At 41.6% G+C, this 13,448-nt stretch overlaps 1 protein-coding gene across 3 annotated transcripts in view; it reads right to left on the reverse strand.

Annotated features, from left to right (window-relative positions):
- The window catches only part of MMRN2 (multimerin 2), a 53,979-nt gene that overhangs the window by 1,950 nt on the left and 38,581 nt on the right, over positions 1-13,448 (reverse strand). The window contains exons 3-7 of one of the 3 annotated variants that reach the window (XM_009087535.4): positions 6,661-6,783; positions 6,279-6,385; positions 4,245-4,310; positions 3,004-3,177; positions 37-1,941 (exon numbers count right to left, since the gene is read on the reverse strand). In XM_009087535.4, coding sequence (XP_009085783.3) covers positions 37-1,941; positions 3,004-3,177; positions 4,245-4,310; positions 6,279-6,385; positions 6,661-6,783 — 2,375 coding nt within the window. The remainder of the gene's footprint in view (positions 1-36; positions 1,942-3,003; positions 3,178-4,244; positions 4,311-6,278; positions 6,386-6,660; positions 6,784-13,448) is intronic. The other 2 variants (XM_018911032.3, XM_018911033.3) reach the window with 2 other exon arrangements.

Genomic DNA, 13,448 nt, shown 5'->3' on the forward strand with positions numbered 1-13,448 from the left:
GACCTGTACATGAGCAAGTAAAAGAAAAGGACACACCTTTTTCCACAAATTCTGTCTGCAGTGTATTTCTTCCACTTATTGTTTGTGTATTTTCTCTGTGCTTCTCAGATCTTTTCTTGTCTCTTTGCTTGTCTTGACCTTTCTGTTGCCTTCTCCCTTTTTTCTGCAGCATTGACTGAATCTTTGTAACATCCAGACTTATATTTGAGGCACCTAATTCTTCATTACTTCCAAATAGTTTTTTGAAAGTCACCATATGTTCCTCCAGATTCCGCTTGATGGTTGCTAAATCTGCAGAGAGAATTTCTACAGAAACGTTGAGTGGCTCAATTGCATTTGCTATTGTATGATTGCAGCAGAGACTTATGTCACCTCTGGATTCATGCCTCTTGATTGCCAGGCTCAGATGTTTGATATCATTCTTCAGAGTCATGATATCATTGTAAGCTGAGCTCTCCAAGGAGTCATCTTTGGCAGCCTCATGGTTAGGTTCCATGTGTTCTATGACACTGCGTTGACTGCTGACTTCATGTAGAGTAGAGGAGGTTTGTGTTTCCTCCTCAGGGTGCTTAGGAAGCACGTGAGCATCATGATGATTCTGGTCACCTCTCTCCAAGGGATGAAATCTCCTGGTAAGAGATTCTAAAGTCACATTTTGTTCTTGCAGTTTATCTGAAAAGTGTCTGAGAGACTCTTGCAGCTGAAATACTGATGGTATTAGGCTACTAAAATCATCTTCAAAAAAGACATCCAGAAATTCGTGTCTCAGTAGGGCCTCCAGTGCTTCTTCATGCCGCATTGCATCTTTCAAAAGAGAGCTAAAAGAGCTGTTGAGATACTTGATGTATCGATGAATTTCTTCATCTTTCTTCTTCAGCAGGCCCATGTCTTCTGAAAAAGCCATAACCTGTGACTGAAGCTGTCTGTTCTCTTCTTGACGGAGGTTTAGAGACAGATGGATGGATGGAATAGCTGAGGAGAGCTCTTCAATTTCACTCTTGAAGAAATCTCTGAAAACTGACTCCAAGTGCTTCGTATCCTTTGGCTGGGTGTCTTCAAGGGAATAAGTGCTATTCCTTGGATGTTCCTCCATTGCATCAGTGTCCGTAGATACTCTCTGGCAATTGCATTCCTCCATGTACCGCAGCAGATCTGAGTAGTTTTCCTGAAGGTTCAAGAGAGTGTAGTTGAGCTCTGCTATCTGCCTTTCCATTGCTGCGTTGTTTTCTTCCATAACAACGGATTTCTCAGCTAAAGTTATTGTAAGGTCTTCTGGCCTATACTTTGAGATGTTTTTCTTTAACTCCTTAAACCACCTCTCTAAAACTGCAATATTCTGAAAGGCCACATCTGACTCCATGTAAAGTTCTTTAAGCTGCTTGGCATGCCCTGACAGTATTTCATTCATATGTTTGATGGTTAACTGGCTGTTTTCATCTTTGGGACCATGATGTAAAGAGAGTTCTGTTAAATTTTTTTTCAAAGCTTCCAGTTTATTTTCAAGAAGGTTTTGCTCTTCTTTCATGTTTGCTATGCTGTTGTTCAAAGCTAAGAAATGGGACTGCTGGATCTTTTGAAGCTTCTTGAGTCTTGTGTCAGTATCTGCCTTGAGCGTGCTGAGATTATAGTGAATATTAGCCTGCTGCACATGCACTTTGTTCTCTATATCTCTTTTCACCTCATCAACTTTCACTATGTTTTCTTGGACTTTTGATTCAAATTTAGTTCCCAGCTCCTGGAATTCCTTCTTGGGCACAGTGCTTTCTTGGAATCGTTCTATGCTTTTCTTGTTGGCTTCCACATCATGGGACAGATTTCTTACTGTGTTGGAGAGGTTCTGTAAACTTTTGTTGAAGCTTGCCCACATTGGGTTAAAATGTTTCCTTAGAAAATTCTCCACATGAGGAAACACAACTTGCTGCAGAAGCCTTTCCTGATGATCTGTTAAAACAGTTGAAAAAGAAAATTAAATTCTGCTTTTGGAACGCAATCTAGACAGGTTAACTCAAGTGTTCATTTTTCTATGGTAGTTTCTGTCTTACTCCCCAAAATCTGACCTCATGATAAATTTCAACAATTGCAAAAATAGCAATTGTTCATACTAACCTATTGTTAAATCAAGGTTAGTATAAAGCACATGGTGTCTAAGAGTGTGCAGAAAATAACTTGGATATGTATTGACTTCCCCATTTATGTCTTAAAAATGTTTTTTGAAACCTGTGTACAGGTGGTTTTTCCAGTGGCCATAACTGTCCATTTTCTCAACAATTCTTAGTGGGCTCTTCCTTTTTTTGACTGTGTCATAATGTTCTTTTTCTCATGCTTTCAACTCCACAAGGTTATACAGCATCTTAACAGCTGAATATTCCAGGTCAGGAGTAAATACTTGAAAAATCTGTGAGGTATATGGACTGTATGAGAATTATACTAAGGCTCAGTTTCTAACTTTAAAGTTCAAACTTGAGTGCCTTGAAGTTCACTGAGTACTGTATAGTCTGTATCATTAGAAAATGTTTCTGCAAGCCAGTGGCTCACTATGGTAGGTAAAATTCAGCAGCTCTTTTTTTCCTTCTCCCTTATATGGCAGAAACTATGTTCCAGTGATGGGTCAAATGTTTCATTTTTTCATGTAACACCAGTGTGCTATTGCACACATCAGAGTATATAGCATGAGTATGGAAAAAAAGCAGATCTAAACTCTGCATCCCCACAGAAGAGAAGAAGCCATAGAAGCAGAATAGTAAGGTTAACATTTTTAATATAAGCAACCTCTTTATTCTGTGATTAGGGCATATTCTGAGCAGTGCCTTTCCTCTCATTTCCCATTTTGAGTTACTCTTTGGTTCATTCATTTGCATTGGGATTGCACCCATTTTTTCTCTTTGTAGAAGCAACCAGCAGACCAAGGAATATCAGGGGATTTTTGCTTTCACTTTTTCTTTCTGATTTGTGTGGTTTCACAGGGCCTGTCATGGGCTGATAATTCTGCATCAGACCTCTCACCTGAATTGCTCTTGTTCACTTCTAACACCATGCTTGTACCGTTGCTCTCAAATAGTCTCTGTAATTCACCTAAGGTGCTGGCTGCTTGATGAATATCACTTTGAAGATCATCCAGTAAAGCCTCATGATTTTGAATGACTTCGAACATTTCTCTTGAATCCACTGATGTTGACACTAGTCACAAGATTAGAAAAACAAAGTCATGCAACAGGGTGCAGCGACCAGGTGACAGGTATTCATGCAAGACCTCTGAGAACACCTGTCTGGTTTTCATTCTGAAAATTTTGCACTGACATTCAACAGGGTCTGTTGATTTCTGGCACCTTAAATTGCAGTTTATCTGCAAGGATTTTTTTCCAGCTATGATGGAAACCTAATATATTCAAATATTTGCAGAGAACTTCAGCTACAACAGCCATGATGGCAATAAAATGCTCTTAATTAGAAATCTCCCCATGCCATCAAAATGTTTTGGAATACTAATTCTTTTCAAGCCATTGACTGAAAGGATGGTAAGGTTTAACAGCCTAGAATAAGAGGGGATGAAAGAGCAATTGAGACATTCCACTGAGGAATCAGGAGCACAGTGTGTAAGTGTCAGAGCTGACTCATGGAGGGGCCCTTTAACTGATGTTTTTCTAAATAAATACTTGCAAATTTGAGCTGTAGATTTCAAAGTGTGCAATTAGCCTCCCTGAAGCTAATTGCTGAAAGGCACTAAATAACACTGCAGGCCACACCACTTCCCATGAGGTAAGGGAGGGTCTCATGCTGCTTACACTGGTAAGGTGGAGTGCCTGAGATACAAATCTACAATACCTTGTAACTGTAATCTCAGAGCTACTGGGTGCCCTTCTAAAATAGCATTTTCAGTGGATTGTTTTTCTGGTCGATTTTAGTGAGCATGGTTGGCTATCCTGTGAACCCACTTTGCAGAGGAAGAGGTTAACATCCATGCTACTGAAAGCGGTAAGGCTCTGCACCAGCCGGCATCTACTGTTCACTAGACAGCTTTGAAACTTTGGGATGCTTGGTTGTGAACAAGCACAGAGTGTTATAGCAAAAGCCCTCATTTATGTCAATAAATGTATTGTTTCAAAGCTTTTCCAGAGAATGCTTTCACTAGAGAGTTTGTCCACAGCTTATCACTAAAATTACAGCTTCAAATCTTTTTTTCTCTTTTTTTCTCCTGATCAGAGACTGAGAGGTAAAAGGATGACAAAATAACTTCAAGCACATACTGTGGTTTGAGAACTCTTCTTCTCGTCCTTCAGTTTCAGTTCCTGGCACCAGAATAAAATTAGGATCTGCAATTGAGATATGATACAGCTGTGAAAATGTTTTAGATGCAGATACTACTGCAGTTTAGCAAGACCACACAGGAATTTCATGTGTTGTGTAAATGGTGTGGAGACAAGCTTCCTGGGGAAAGAACACCTTTGGAAAACTTACTTTCCTTGCACTGGCAAATAACATTGCATACATGGCAGTGCTATGCAGTATAGTGTGGGGATTTTTAACTCATGCCAAGCTTTGCTCATGAGAAATGAGTCTATTGCAAATAAATGGGGCTTTTTTATTTTCTAGGGGCCCCATCTAAAGATCTGCAAATTCCTCTTCCTTGTTCCACAGTTACCTGAACATTCTGATGTCAGCAGCAGTGAATGATGCTGTACAAATGAAAAGATATTGATGGAGGAGCTGATTTTGGTAAATGAGTGTAACAACAGAGAGACTAAAATAGTTGCACTGCATTTGGTAATATCTTTCCAATATTATGTGTGAAGTTCACCAAGAGATCAAACCAGAAATGAAAGCTATTTGTGAAGAAAAGCTAAACCTCTAGAGATTATCATCTGTGGAGTCTGTAGGTGAGTTAGATGTAGATTGTGGAAAAATTTTCAGACATATGTTTGCCTTTATTGTTATGGTTGACTTAATTGCTAGAGGAAATTACCTTTTATCCATTTAAATTCCCTTAATTCTATTTAAATTCTTAAATCTGTTTGAATTCTCCTTTTTGAGTATTACTTGCTAAATCTTGACAATGCCATTCTTAAACCACCATTCAGTTTTTAAACCACACTGTCTCCCCTCTCTCTTTATTAGCAGCTGAACAGATCATAGAATCATAGAATGGTTTGGGTTGGAATGGGCCTTAAAAACCATCTGGTTCCCACCCCCTCACCATGGCAGGGAGGCCACTAGACCAGGCTGCTCAGAGACCCATCCAACCTGGCCTTGGACTCTTCCAAAAATGGGGCACTCACAGCTTCTCTGGAAGACCTGTTCAGTGCCTCACCACCCTCACAGCAAAGTATTTCTTCCTAATACATAAACTAAACCTGCCCTATTTCAGTTTGAAGCCATTTCCCCTGGTCTTACCACTACATGCCCTTGTGAAAAGTCCCTCTCCATCTCTCTTGTTGCCCCATTAGCTACTGGAGGGTGCTCTGAGGTCTCATTGGAGCTTTTTTTCCCCAGCTCGCTGAGCAACCCCAGCTCGCTCAGCCTGCGTCCATAGCAAAGGTACTCCTGGACTCCCTCCAACAGGTCCATGTCCTTAAGGTGGGGACCCCAGAGCTGGATGCAGGACTCCAGGGGGAGTGTCAGGAGGATAGAGTAGAGGGCCAAAGTCCCCTCCCTCAGCCTGCTGCCTCCACTGCTTTATTCACCAGTGCAATGAATTACAGTAGTTCACTCAAAAGGCTGTTCCTGGAGCTTTCCTGGAGGTTACAGTCTGGGCTCTGTTCCTGCCTGCGCTGTACAGCTGCTCCCTGTCGAGGAGCCAGAGCCTTTGCAGCCAGGGTAAGCAGAGGGAGGAGCAATGCAGACTGCAGAGTGAAGGCTGCCCTCTCCTCTGAATTTGGACACCTTGTGATTTCCAGCTCAGATTATTTCATCCACAGGGGCATTTCCCATACTCGTGTTGCTTTCTGATGTCACCAGTTTCTACCTGGAATTAGGCATTCCTAGATGGACTTGTCTAAGATGGACATCTGACAGGCTTTCCAACAAATTAATACCTTTCTCCTTGTGTAACCATTACAAAGGTGCTATTAACAGAAGAATAAGTAGCTAATGCTATTTAACTATTAATTACAGCTAAATCTGACTGCTCTTGTCTCAAAGTATCAGTGATTTGGGACATAGCAGACTGAAAAAAACAAGACATCAATTCTAAAAAAAGGAGAAAAATTAGGCAGATTCATTTCTTGCCATTGTGCCTGGCATTTAGTCATTCATTCCTATACTTGCTCTCCAGCTTTGCTTACCACGCTGCTCACAGTCCTTGCCAATAAATCCAGGGCAGCATTTCCACTGCAAAGACTTCAAAGTCTTCTGTTTCACTTGGTAGACTGGCTTCAGAGCTGTCCTGTACCTGGAGAGGAAGGGTCTGGGCATTAGATTTATTGTAATAGAGTCCTTTGCAATCAAGTTTGGACTGATCTTGAATGCTGTAGTATTCTGGTGAGGTGTAGAGAGTGTTTTATTATTAAACACATTTTTCCAAAATGTCACGGTCACCAAGGAAGATAGAAATTTGTTTTAAACTCCCCTAGAAATAATGATGAGGCTTCAGAACTGTTAAAAACATCTTTTAGAGACTTCAGAGAAAATACTGTTTTCTTCACTGGTTTTATTTAGGACACTTACATGATCTTCTGGCAGTCTGGGGCTCCATTTGGGCAGGGCTGTTGGGAGTTGACAATGTACTTCTCTTTCATGCAGGCTTCTATGTATGTGACCAGGCGGGACTGCGTGAAGGAACACCAATTCCTAGAGGAGGAAAAACGTGGGAAAAGAAGGTCTCTAAGTCTCTGGCTGTAACAGTGCCAAGAAAAAGTGAAATGCAGAAAGGCCTTTATTTGTACTTTTGTATTTTTCCCCAGCTGTATGATGAGGAAAGTGGAAAATGCTTCCTACCTTGTCCCTCCACTCCCAGTTCATTTGTTTTCATTTCAGATGTTTATCTGCATTTGTTACAAAAGGGCTGATTGTCTAAACTTTGATGCATTAGTTCTATTTCCAGTCCTTTCATTTTGCAGGAGAAATTTCCAGCCCATGATAACCTGTGGGTTAATGTCACTTTAAATGTCAAATGGCCTTTCTAGGCGTGTTGCCATTTCAGATGCCATATGACTGACTCATCAGGTTGAGGCAGACTGCTTCTGAAAACTTAATCCAACATTAATTCCATTAATAATATCTTCCTAAGTATTACTTCTTCAAGATAATATAGTAAGTGATTGGATTTTATGAAGTAGGCTAGCTTCAAAATAATTTCTCCCATCACCTGGAGGAAAATAATTTTTTGGGGAAAAGGGTTGTTTTAGTTTTATGTTTCCAGCAAGGACAAGTGAGTTTTAATAGTCTGATTAATTTTCCAAGTCAGAATTACATAGGCACCTATTAATCCCAGAGTGTAGGTGAGCCTCTTCCTTTAAAAAGTCAAGACTTGGTAGTGGAGTGTTTGCTGAAGTTTGATGATTAAATCCAAGACCAGAAGGGGCAGGAAGTGACAAGTAATAACTATAATGGAAACAGCTGAACTTTAGGCAGTGTATTTTTAAATGGGAATACAGGAACCAAATCTCTGACTATCAGCATATATGGAAAAGGTTTGCCTCTCTCAGGGAGTTGGTGTAACAATGGGGAACCGAGTCCTGCACAAAAGCAGAAGCTGGCACTCTGCAGCAGCCAGGAGAAGGGGAGGAAGCTGCAAGGAAGCTGAAAATATCAGGGTGGAAGGACAGACAGCCTGGGCTAGCTGGGAACAGTTGACCAGGCTTGCTGGGGCATAGCTCCCCTGTTTCTTAAAGAAAATGTGATTAAGATTTCAGCAAGCACTCATGCAAGCAAAGCTCTTCATCTGTTAGAAGCAAGGGCAGGAATCTGGCAAAGGCTGCAGTGCTGGGAAAACAGGACATGAGAGGAGGCTGCTGCCTTTGTTGTGATTTCCAGCCAAAACAACTTGCTTGAGTTGTAGCTTTGAGGCCTTTACAAGTGACTGGGGAAAATTTTGGACCCATGATCCATGGGTGTCTTGGTTCTTATGGGACTGAACTGGAAGACAAATCCTCACATTTTTTTGAAGTATTACTCTTCCAGAGTCAAACACTCTGCTTGTGTCAGAGTATAAAACCACTCAGTAAAATCCAGCAGACCAGCACATGAGCTCTGGTGATGTCTGCCTCCAAGGTATGCCTAGGTTTACCAGGCTTACCATTTTCAGGCTTTAACAGCTGAGGCACTTTTCTGGTATTTGGTGTCAGTTAAATAACTAGAACAGGGACCTGGTTTGTGCTTGGTTTTGGGCTGTCCTCTCTCATGCACTTGGCAAGGCATAGCTGGAAGAGGCTCTCCCCCCTCAAATCCTCTCTACTTTTTCCTGGGGAAGTTAAGTGCCCAGGCACTGTTGCTGGAGCTCGCTGGTATCATTGCTAGGTGCAGGATCCCTGCCCCTGCCAGCAGGATGCCTGCCAGATCCAGGCAGGAGTCTGCATTCAGTGAGGAAACCTCCTTTTAAAACAGGATTCTTTGGCTTCAGGGTTTTGTTCTTTCCCAATGAAAACAATCCACACTCAGTGAATCATCATCTGGGCGGGTTTTTTTTTCCCACCATATGCAAGTCCTTCCTAAGAAGTCCTTGGATGGAGTCATGTCAGCCACAGAGAGCAAAGCCAAATGTGCGCATGCATCAACCTGTGTGAGCAAGAATGAGGCACTGTGGGACTGTGAGTGCTTTTGCTGTTTTGCACAGGTGGATTTGCTCAAACAGAACAGAAAACACAAGGATTCCTTTTCAAAACATGTTAAAGTGTTGGAGGTACTTGGTGACCTTTTCAATTGTAGAAGGGTGTTATGTTGTATCAGAAGTTGAATCAGTGGTTGATCCCAACTTGATGCCTGCTTTGGACTAGTATTCTGTAGAATGAATAAGATGAGGGGAGAAAAAGAGGAGAATATGATGGACTCTCAGTCAAAACATCTTTAATGCTTGTCACAGTTCTTTATGTCCAGTTTTCTTTACTATATATTCACTGGTTCTCTCTCACTTGATCTTAAAGGTTTATTTGTGGAGCTGAAGGGCTATGTTGTGGTTTTAATCACAAAAACTTTCAGAGGTTTTGAGTTCCATAAAATTTATCTAAGTTTATTCTTTCCTCAAGTAAGTAGATAAGGCCTGTAATGAGCTGCCAAATAGATGCATGTGCCCAAAGATGAAACTTCTATTGCAGTTTTTTTTTTTGCACAACTTGTCAAATGCTTCCTTTAGGGAAACTTTGCTATCTGTAACTAAAAATACTCCTTAACGGGACTAACCTTGAGGGAAAATACGTCATTCTTTAATGTTAAGTGCAACAATGTAAAAGACTGAGAAGGGCTTGATCTAAAGTTCAGTGAGGCATGCAGGACTTCTCTGGCACCAAAGGCTCTGAATCAAGCTGTGAAATTTCAAAGAGCTGCTCCTTCACAAGTAGCACTTTCTTTCTTGAGCTGTTTTCTGGAACACAGCAGCTTTGTGTTCTGCTGCTGCGTTTATTCTCCTGTTTGTAACTATGTCGCTTCATTCACTGAATATGTAACCAACTTAACACCCTCGGTTTTTATTCTCTTTAATCCAGTTTTCTTTGGTGCAAACTTCTGCTGCCAGGAAGAGAGAGGGACAGAGAGAAGCTGCTCATGTGAGGAGAGCAGAAAAGCCTTCCCTGTAATCTGGTGAACAGTAACGTTTATCACAATGCTGAAAGTTAGAGCAGCTCTTGAGGGAACCCTAGCAAATTCAGGGCTGCAAATGTTTCATTTGTTCAATGGCTTTTCCTGGTTCACATTGCAAAGAAATTAATCCCTGGGGTTTTTTAACCATGAAAAAGTGTTTTAATAGTTTTCTTTGCTAGCATGTGGTGTTGTTTGTTGGGGTATTTTTCCCCCCTAGACTTCATTCTAATTATGAATTAATCTTATTAGAGTCTTCACATGCATCTATTCACTTTTGCCTGATTCTGAGACAACTGTATTCTAATGTCTGAGGTTAAATATATCTGATGACAAATCATTCTGTATTTAAATAAGATTCAGCCAATGTAGGTTAGCTCAAGCTCTTTTTATTTGACTCTTTCAAGTGTTTAGAAACTGATATGAAAATGTTTTTTTCTTACATTAGATCTAATGAAACATGGCAAAATGGAGGCATTTCTTTCTCTGATTCTAGGATTTGACTGGGCCACTTTATATCATAGGAAACAAAACAAAACCCACAGGTCCAGGAGAAAAGGTTAGATGGCTGCTCTGCAGTAATTGACTCTGCTCAGATGAATATGGGGTAGTGTCTTTCCTTCATACAGACAATTAGTGTGTCAGTGAGTGTGAGTAATGCTCCCCAGCTCAGTGAGGGACTGACACACTTTTGTTCTCTTTGCTACGTGTTCTCTTGATTGGCACTGCAGTGCATAATTTTAGATGTTTCCTAGGTCGGTGGAATTTTTGCCTAAACAAAAGCTTCAGGAATTCAGGATGTTGGGATGTTTTTCATAAGTTTTGTTATTCCTTTGGCTGTACTGGTCCAACTGAGTTGTCCTTCACCATCAGTTTCCTCAGGTTTCTATTCTCAAGGAAGCCAGTGTCTATAAATACTTTGAAAACTCCTGCCTAGCCATGCCTCTGCCTACTACTTACAGTGTGCAGAACTCTTCAAGACCATAACATTTTCCTATGCAGCACAAAAGGCACCAGATAAGCAGTGATTCCTGCTTATTGTGCTATAGGAAGGTAGTAGAAGACTGTTGTTTCAGTTTAAACAAGTGATTTTCCACCGACTTGTGCAGAATGACTTCTGATTTATACCAGTTGAAGAAGAATATAAAAAGGAGGCTTTAGCTGTGGTTGGTTTTTCCCTCAGTGCAAATTTCTCACTGACAAGAAAAAGCAGTCTCAAGAAAAAGGAAATAAAGTACCCCATTTAAATTTATCTAAACTAAGACTGTGCATGTCAGTATTGAGACAGACATATCTTTTTCTGTGTTATGGAATACAGAAAGTGTTCAGCTGTTGGGGAAGGCACTGGCTCTCCAAAGCAGCATGGTGTGCCACTGGGTTTTTAATTAGCAGACAAGTAATGCCTGGTGGTCTATCAGTGAATTTTCCAGCTCTTCCCAGGCAGCCAGCAACCCTGTATTAGAATCAGACAGCAGAAACTCTCATATTTCTCCTCCTTTCCCTGAGGAAAACTCCCAAAGGGAGTAGAACTCCCTCTCAGGCAGGGTCTGGGATGTTCCCGTGTCTCATCCCATGAAACACCCTCATTTTCACTGGGCTGAGAGCAGATTGATTTGCAGTTCATCTTAACAAACTGGACTGGAAAGAGTGGCAATGGTTTCCATGCAGTGCTGGAAATCTTCCAGAGTCCTGAGCAACCCAGGTTGAATAAGTGTGTATTCCAACAGTTAAACTGTTATCAGTTGGGGTAGTCCTGTCCTGGAGGACATCCTAAAACCACAGTGCAGCGAAGACTGTCAGAGCAAATGTAGTCCTGAACTGGGAACAAGAGTTCAAGGAACAGCAGGCTTGACTGGGAGCTGATTTTGAGCCAAATCCAACTGTTGTACCACAATTCCAAAGTAAATTCAAGAGGATTTTCCTCTTCAAGAGCATCCACAGCCATTACCTCATTTCTATTATCCCCCCTCAGTGGGAGCTCTACAGCCCATTGAGAGGACAGCTTACACTTGGATTTTATCCTTTGATTCCTACAGACCTAAGTTCACCCCTAGAACAGCCTGGTCACTCCTTTGTCAGACCTCATCTGGAAGCAGGAATTGCAGCCCTTTGGCACACCTGTGCTCATGCCAGGGAGTCAGAAATGCTTGGGAAGCCAAACTTCCCACTGGCACGTGCTCGGGGTGTGGGCAGCGTGTGACAGGGTTTACCCTGACCACGTGTGGGGCACGAGGGGAGATTTGTTCAGGGCTGCCCACTGATCACTTATTCAAGGGGCACTGACCTGCACAAGCAGGAAGATGTTGGGTCCAGGTGGTGACAGTGCTGACAGTGATTCTGTGCTTATGATGCTGAAACAGGAGCTCTCTTATTATGTACTGAAGAAATTAATTGCTGCAACTTGCAGTAATGAGCTGTGAAACAAATCAATCCCATGGGCACAGAGGGTTCAATAACTCCTGCACTGTGTGGAATGGAGCAGTGTCATTTGCATCAGGCAGGCTAATGGGCAGCTATTCCACCTGCAGCTGAGCCATTCAACGACAGCCAAATATTGGAGAATTTCCTGAAGTCCTGAAAGGAGCCCAGTGCCTCACTTTGATAGGAAACCTTTGCTTCTGTTGATGCACTTGGCACTGCCAAAGCTATTGTTGAGCACTCAATGGCTGTTCCACTGCTTTGCAGGATGTCAGGGGCTAAAGATCACTTCTAGCTGCACTTCATGCAAACTGTTTTAAGAGAATGTTCTGTGCCCCTTCGGTGGGAAATTTCAGTATCTCATAAGCTTCCTACAAAAGCCCCTGCCTTGTTTTGAAGAAATTGATGAGTCAGTGTAGAACTAACTGGTCTTAATTAAATTAATAGATTCTTCCTGTAAACGTGGAAAAAAATAGTAAGCTATTAAGATTGAACATTGGCTTTCCTTAGAGTAAGGGATTTGGGTTTTCTCTGCTTGTGTACTCTTGGGAGGATAGTTACATGTTTTGACACACTGGGTAGGTCATGAGAACGCGCCTGATTCTTTGTGGCCCCTTGATGGCAATGAGAGGAAGAAGTGAGTGTTTCAGAGAGATAACAGACCTGGTTGACATCAGGAAACCTTCCTCTAATCAAGGGTGACTTCACAGAATTGTGTGTCCAAAACTCAAAATATATTAGTGAAATTAAGGATTTACTTAAGCTGAAGGTTACTGTCTTTCCTGTTTAATAGGTCAAGTGGTAGAGTTTGGGGACTTTTTAATTTTGTTTTTCCAGTTTTTGCAAGTATGTTGTAAAAAAAATCTCCGGAGATGACACTGTGTGTTTGTGGAGAAGGAAAGAAGGAAAGAAAGAAAGAAGGAAAAATGAACCTGTCCAGCTGCAGGGCAAAACCAGAACAGGGGCCACTTGGCAATGATTACACTTCTGGCAACAGAAGTTCTGTGAGACTTTGGATAGATGGGGAAGCCAGTTGTAGTTGCTGTGCTCCTTCCCATTCCAGCATCATCATCCATTTCTCCCTTACTGGGTGAGCCATCCACCTGGGAACTGGCTCTGTCAGTGTTGTTACTGAGGGGGAAGGTTAAAAATAACCTCTGCTTTTTCCTAAGATTATTTTTAGCCTGGAATGCTTAAGTGATCTTGTTTACAGTGTTACTTGACAGACAGGGTACAGGCAGCTTTGGGCTTTGCTGTTGGAGCTGCATGTGCCTTTTACATGCTTCATTTGTCTTGGTTTCTTTAAT

The sequence above is a fragment of the Serinus canaria genome, chromosome 6 (genome assembly GCF_022539315.1).
Source record: "Serinus canaria isolate serCan28SL12 chromosome 6, serCan2020, whole genome shotgun sequence".
Classification (NCBI taxonomy): domain Eukaryota; kingdom Metazoa; phylum Chordata; class Aves; order Passeriformes; family Fringillidae; genus Serinus; species Serinus canaria.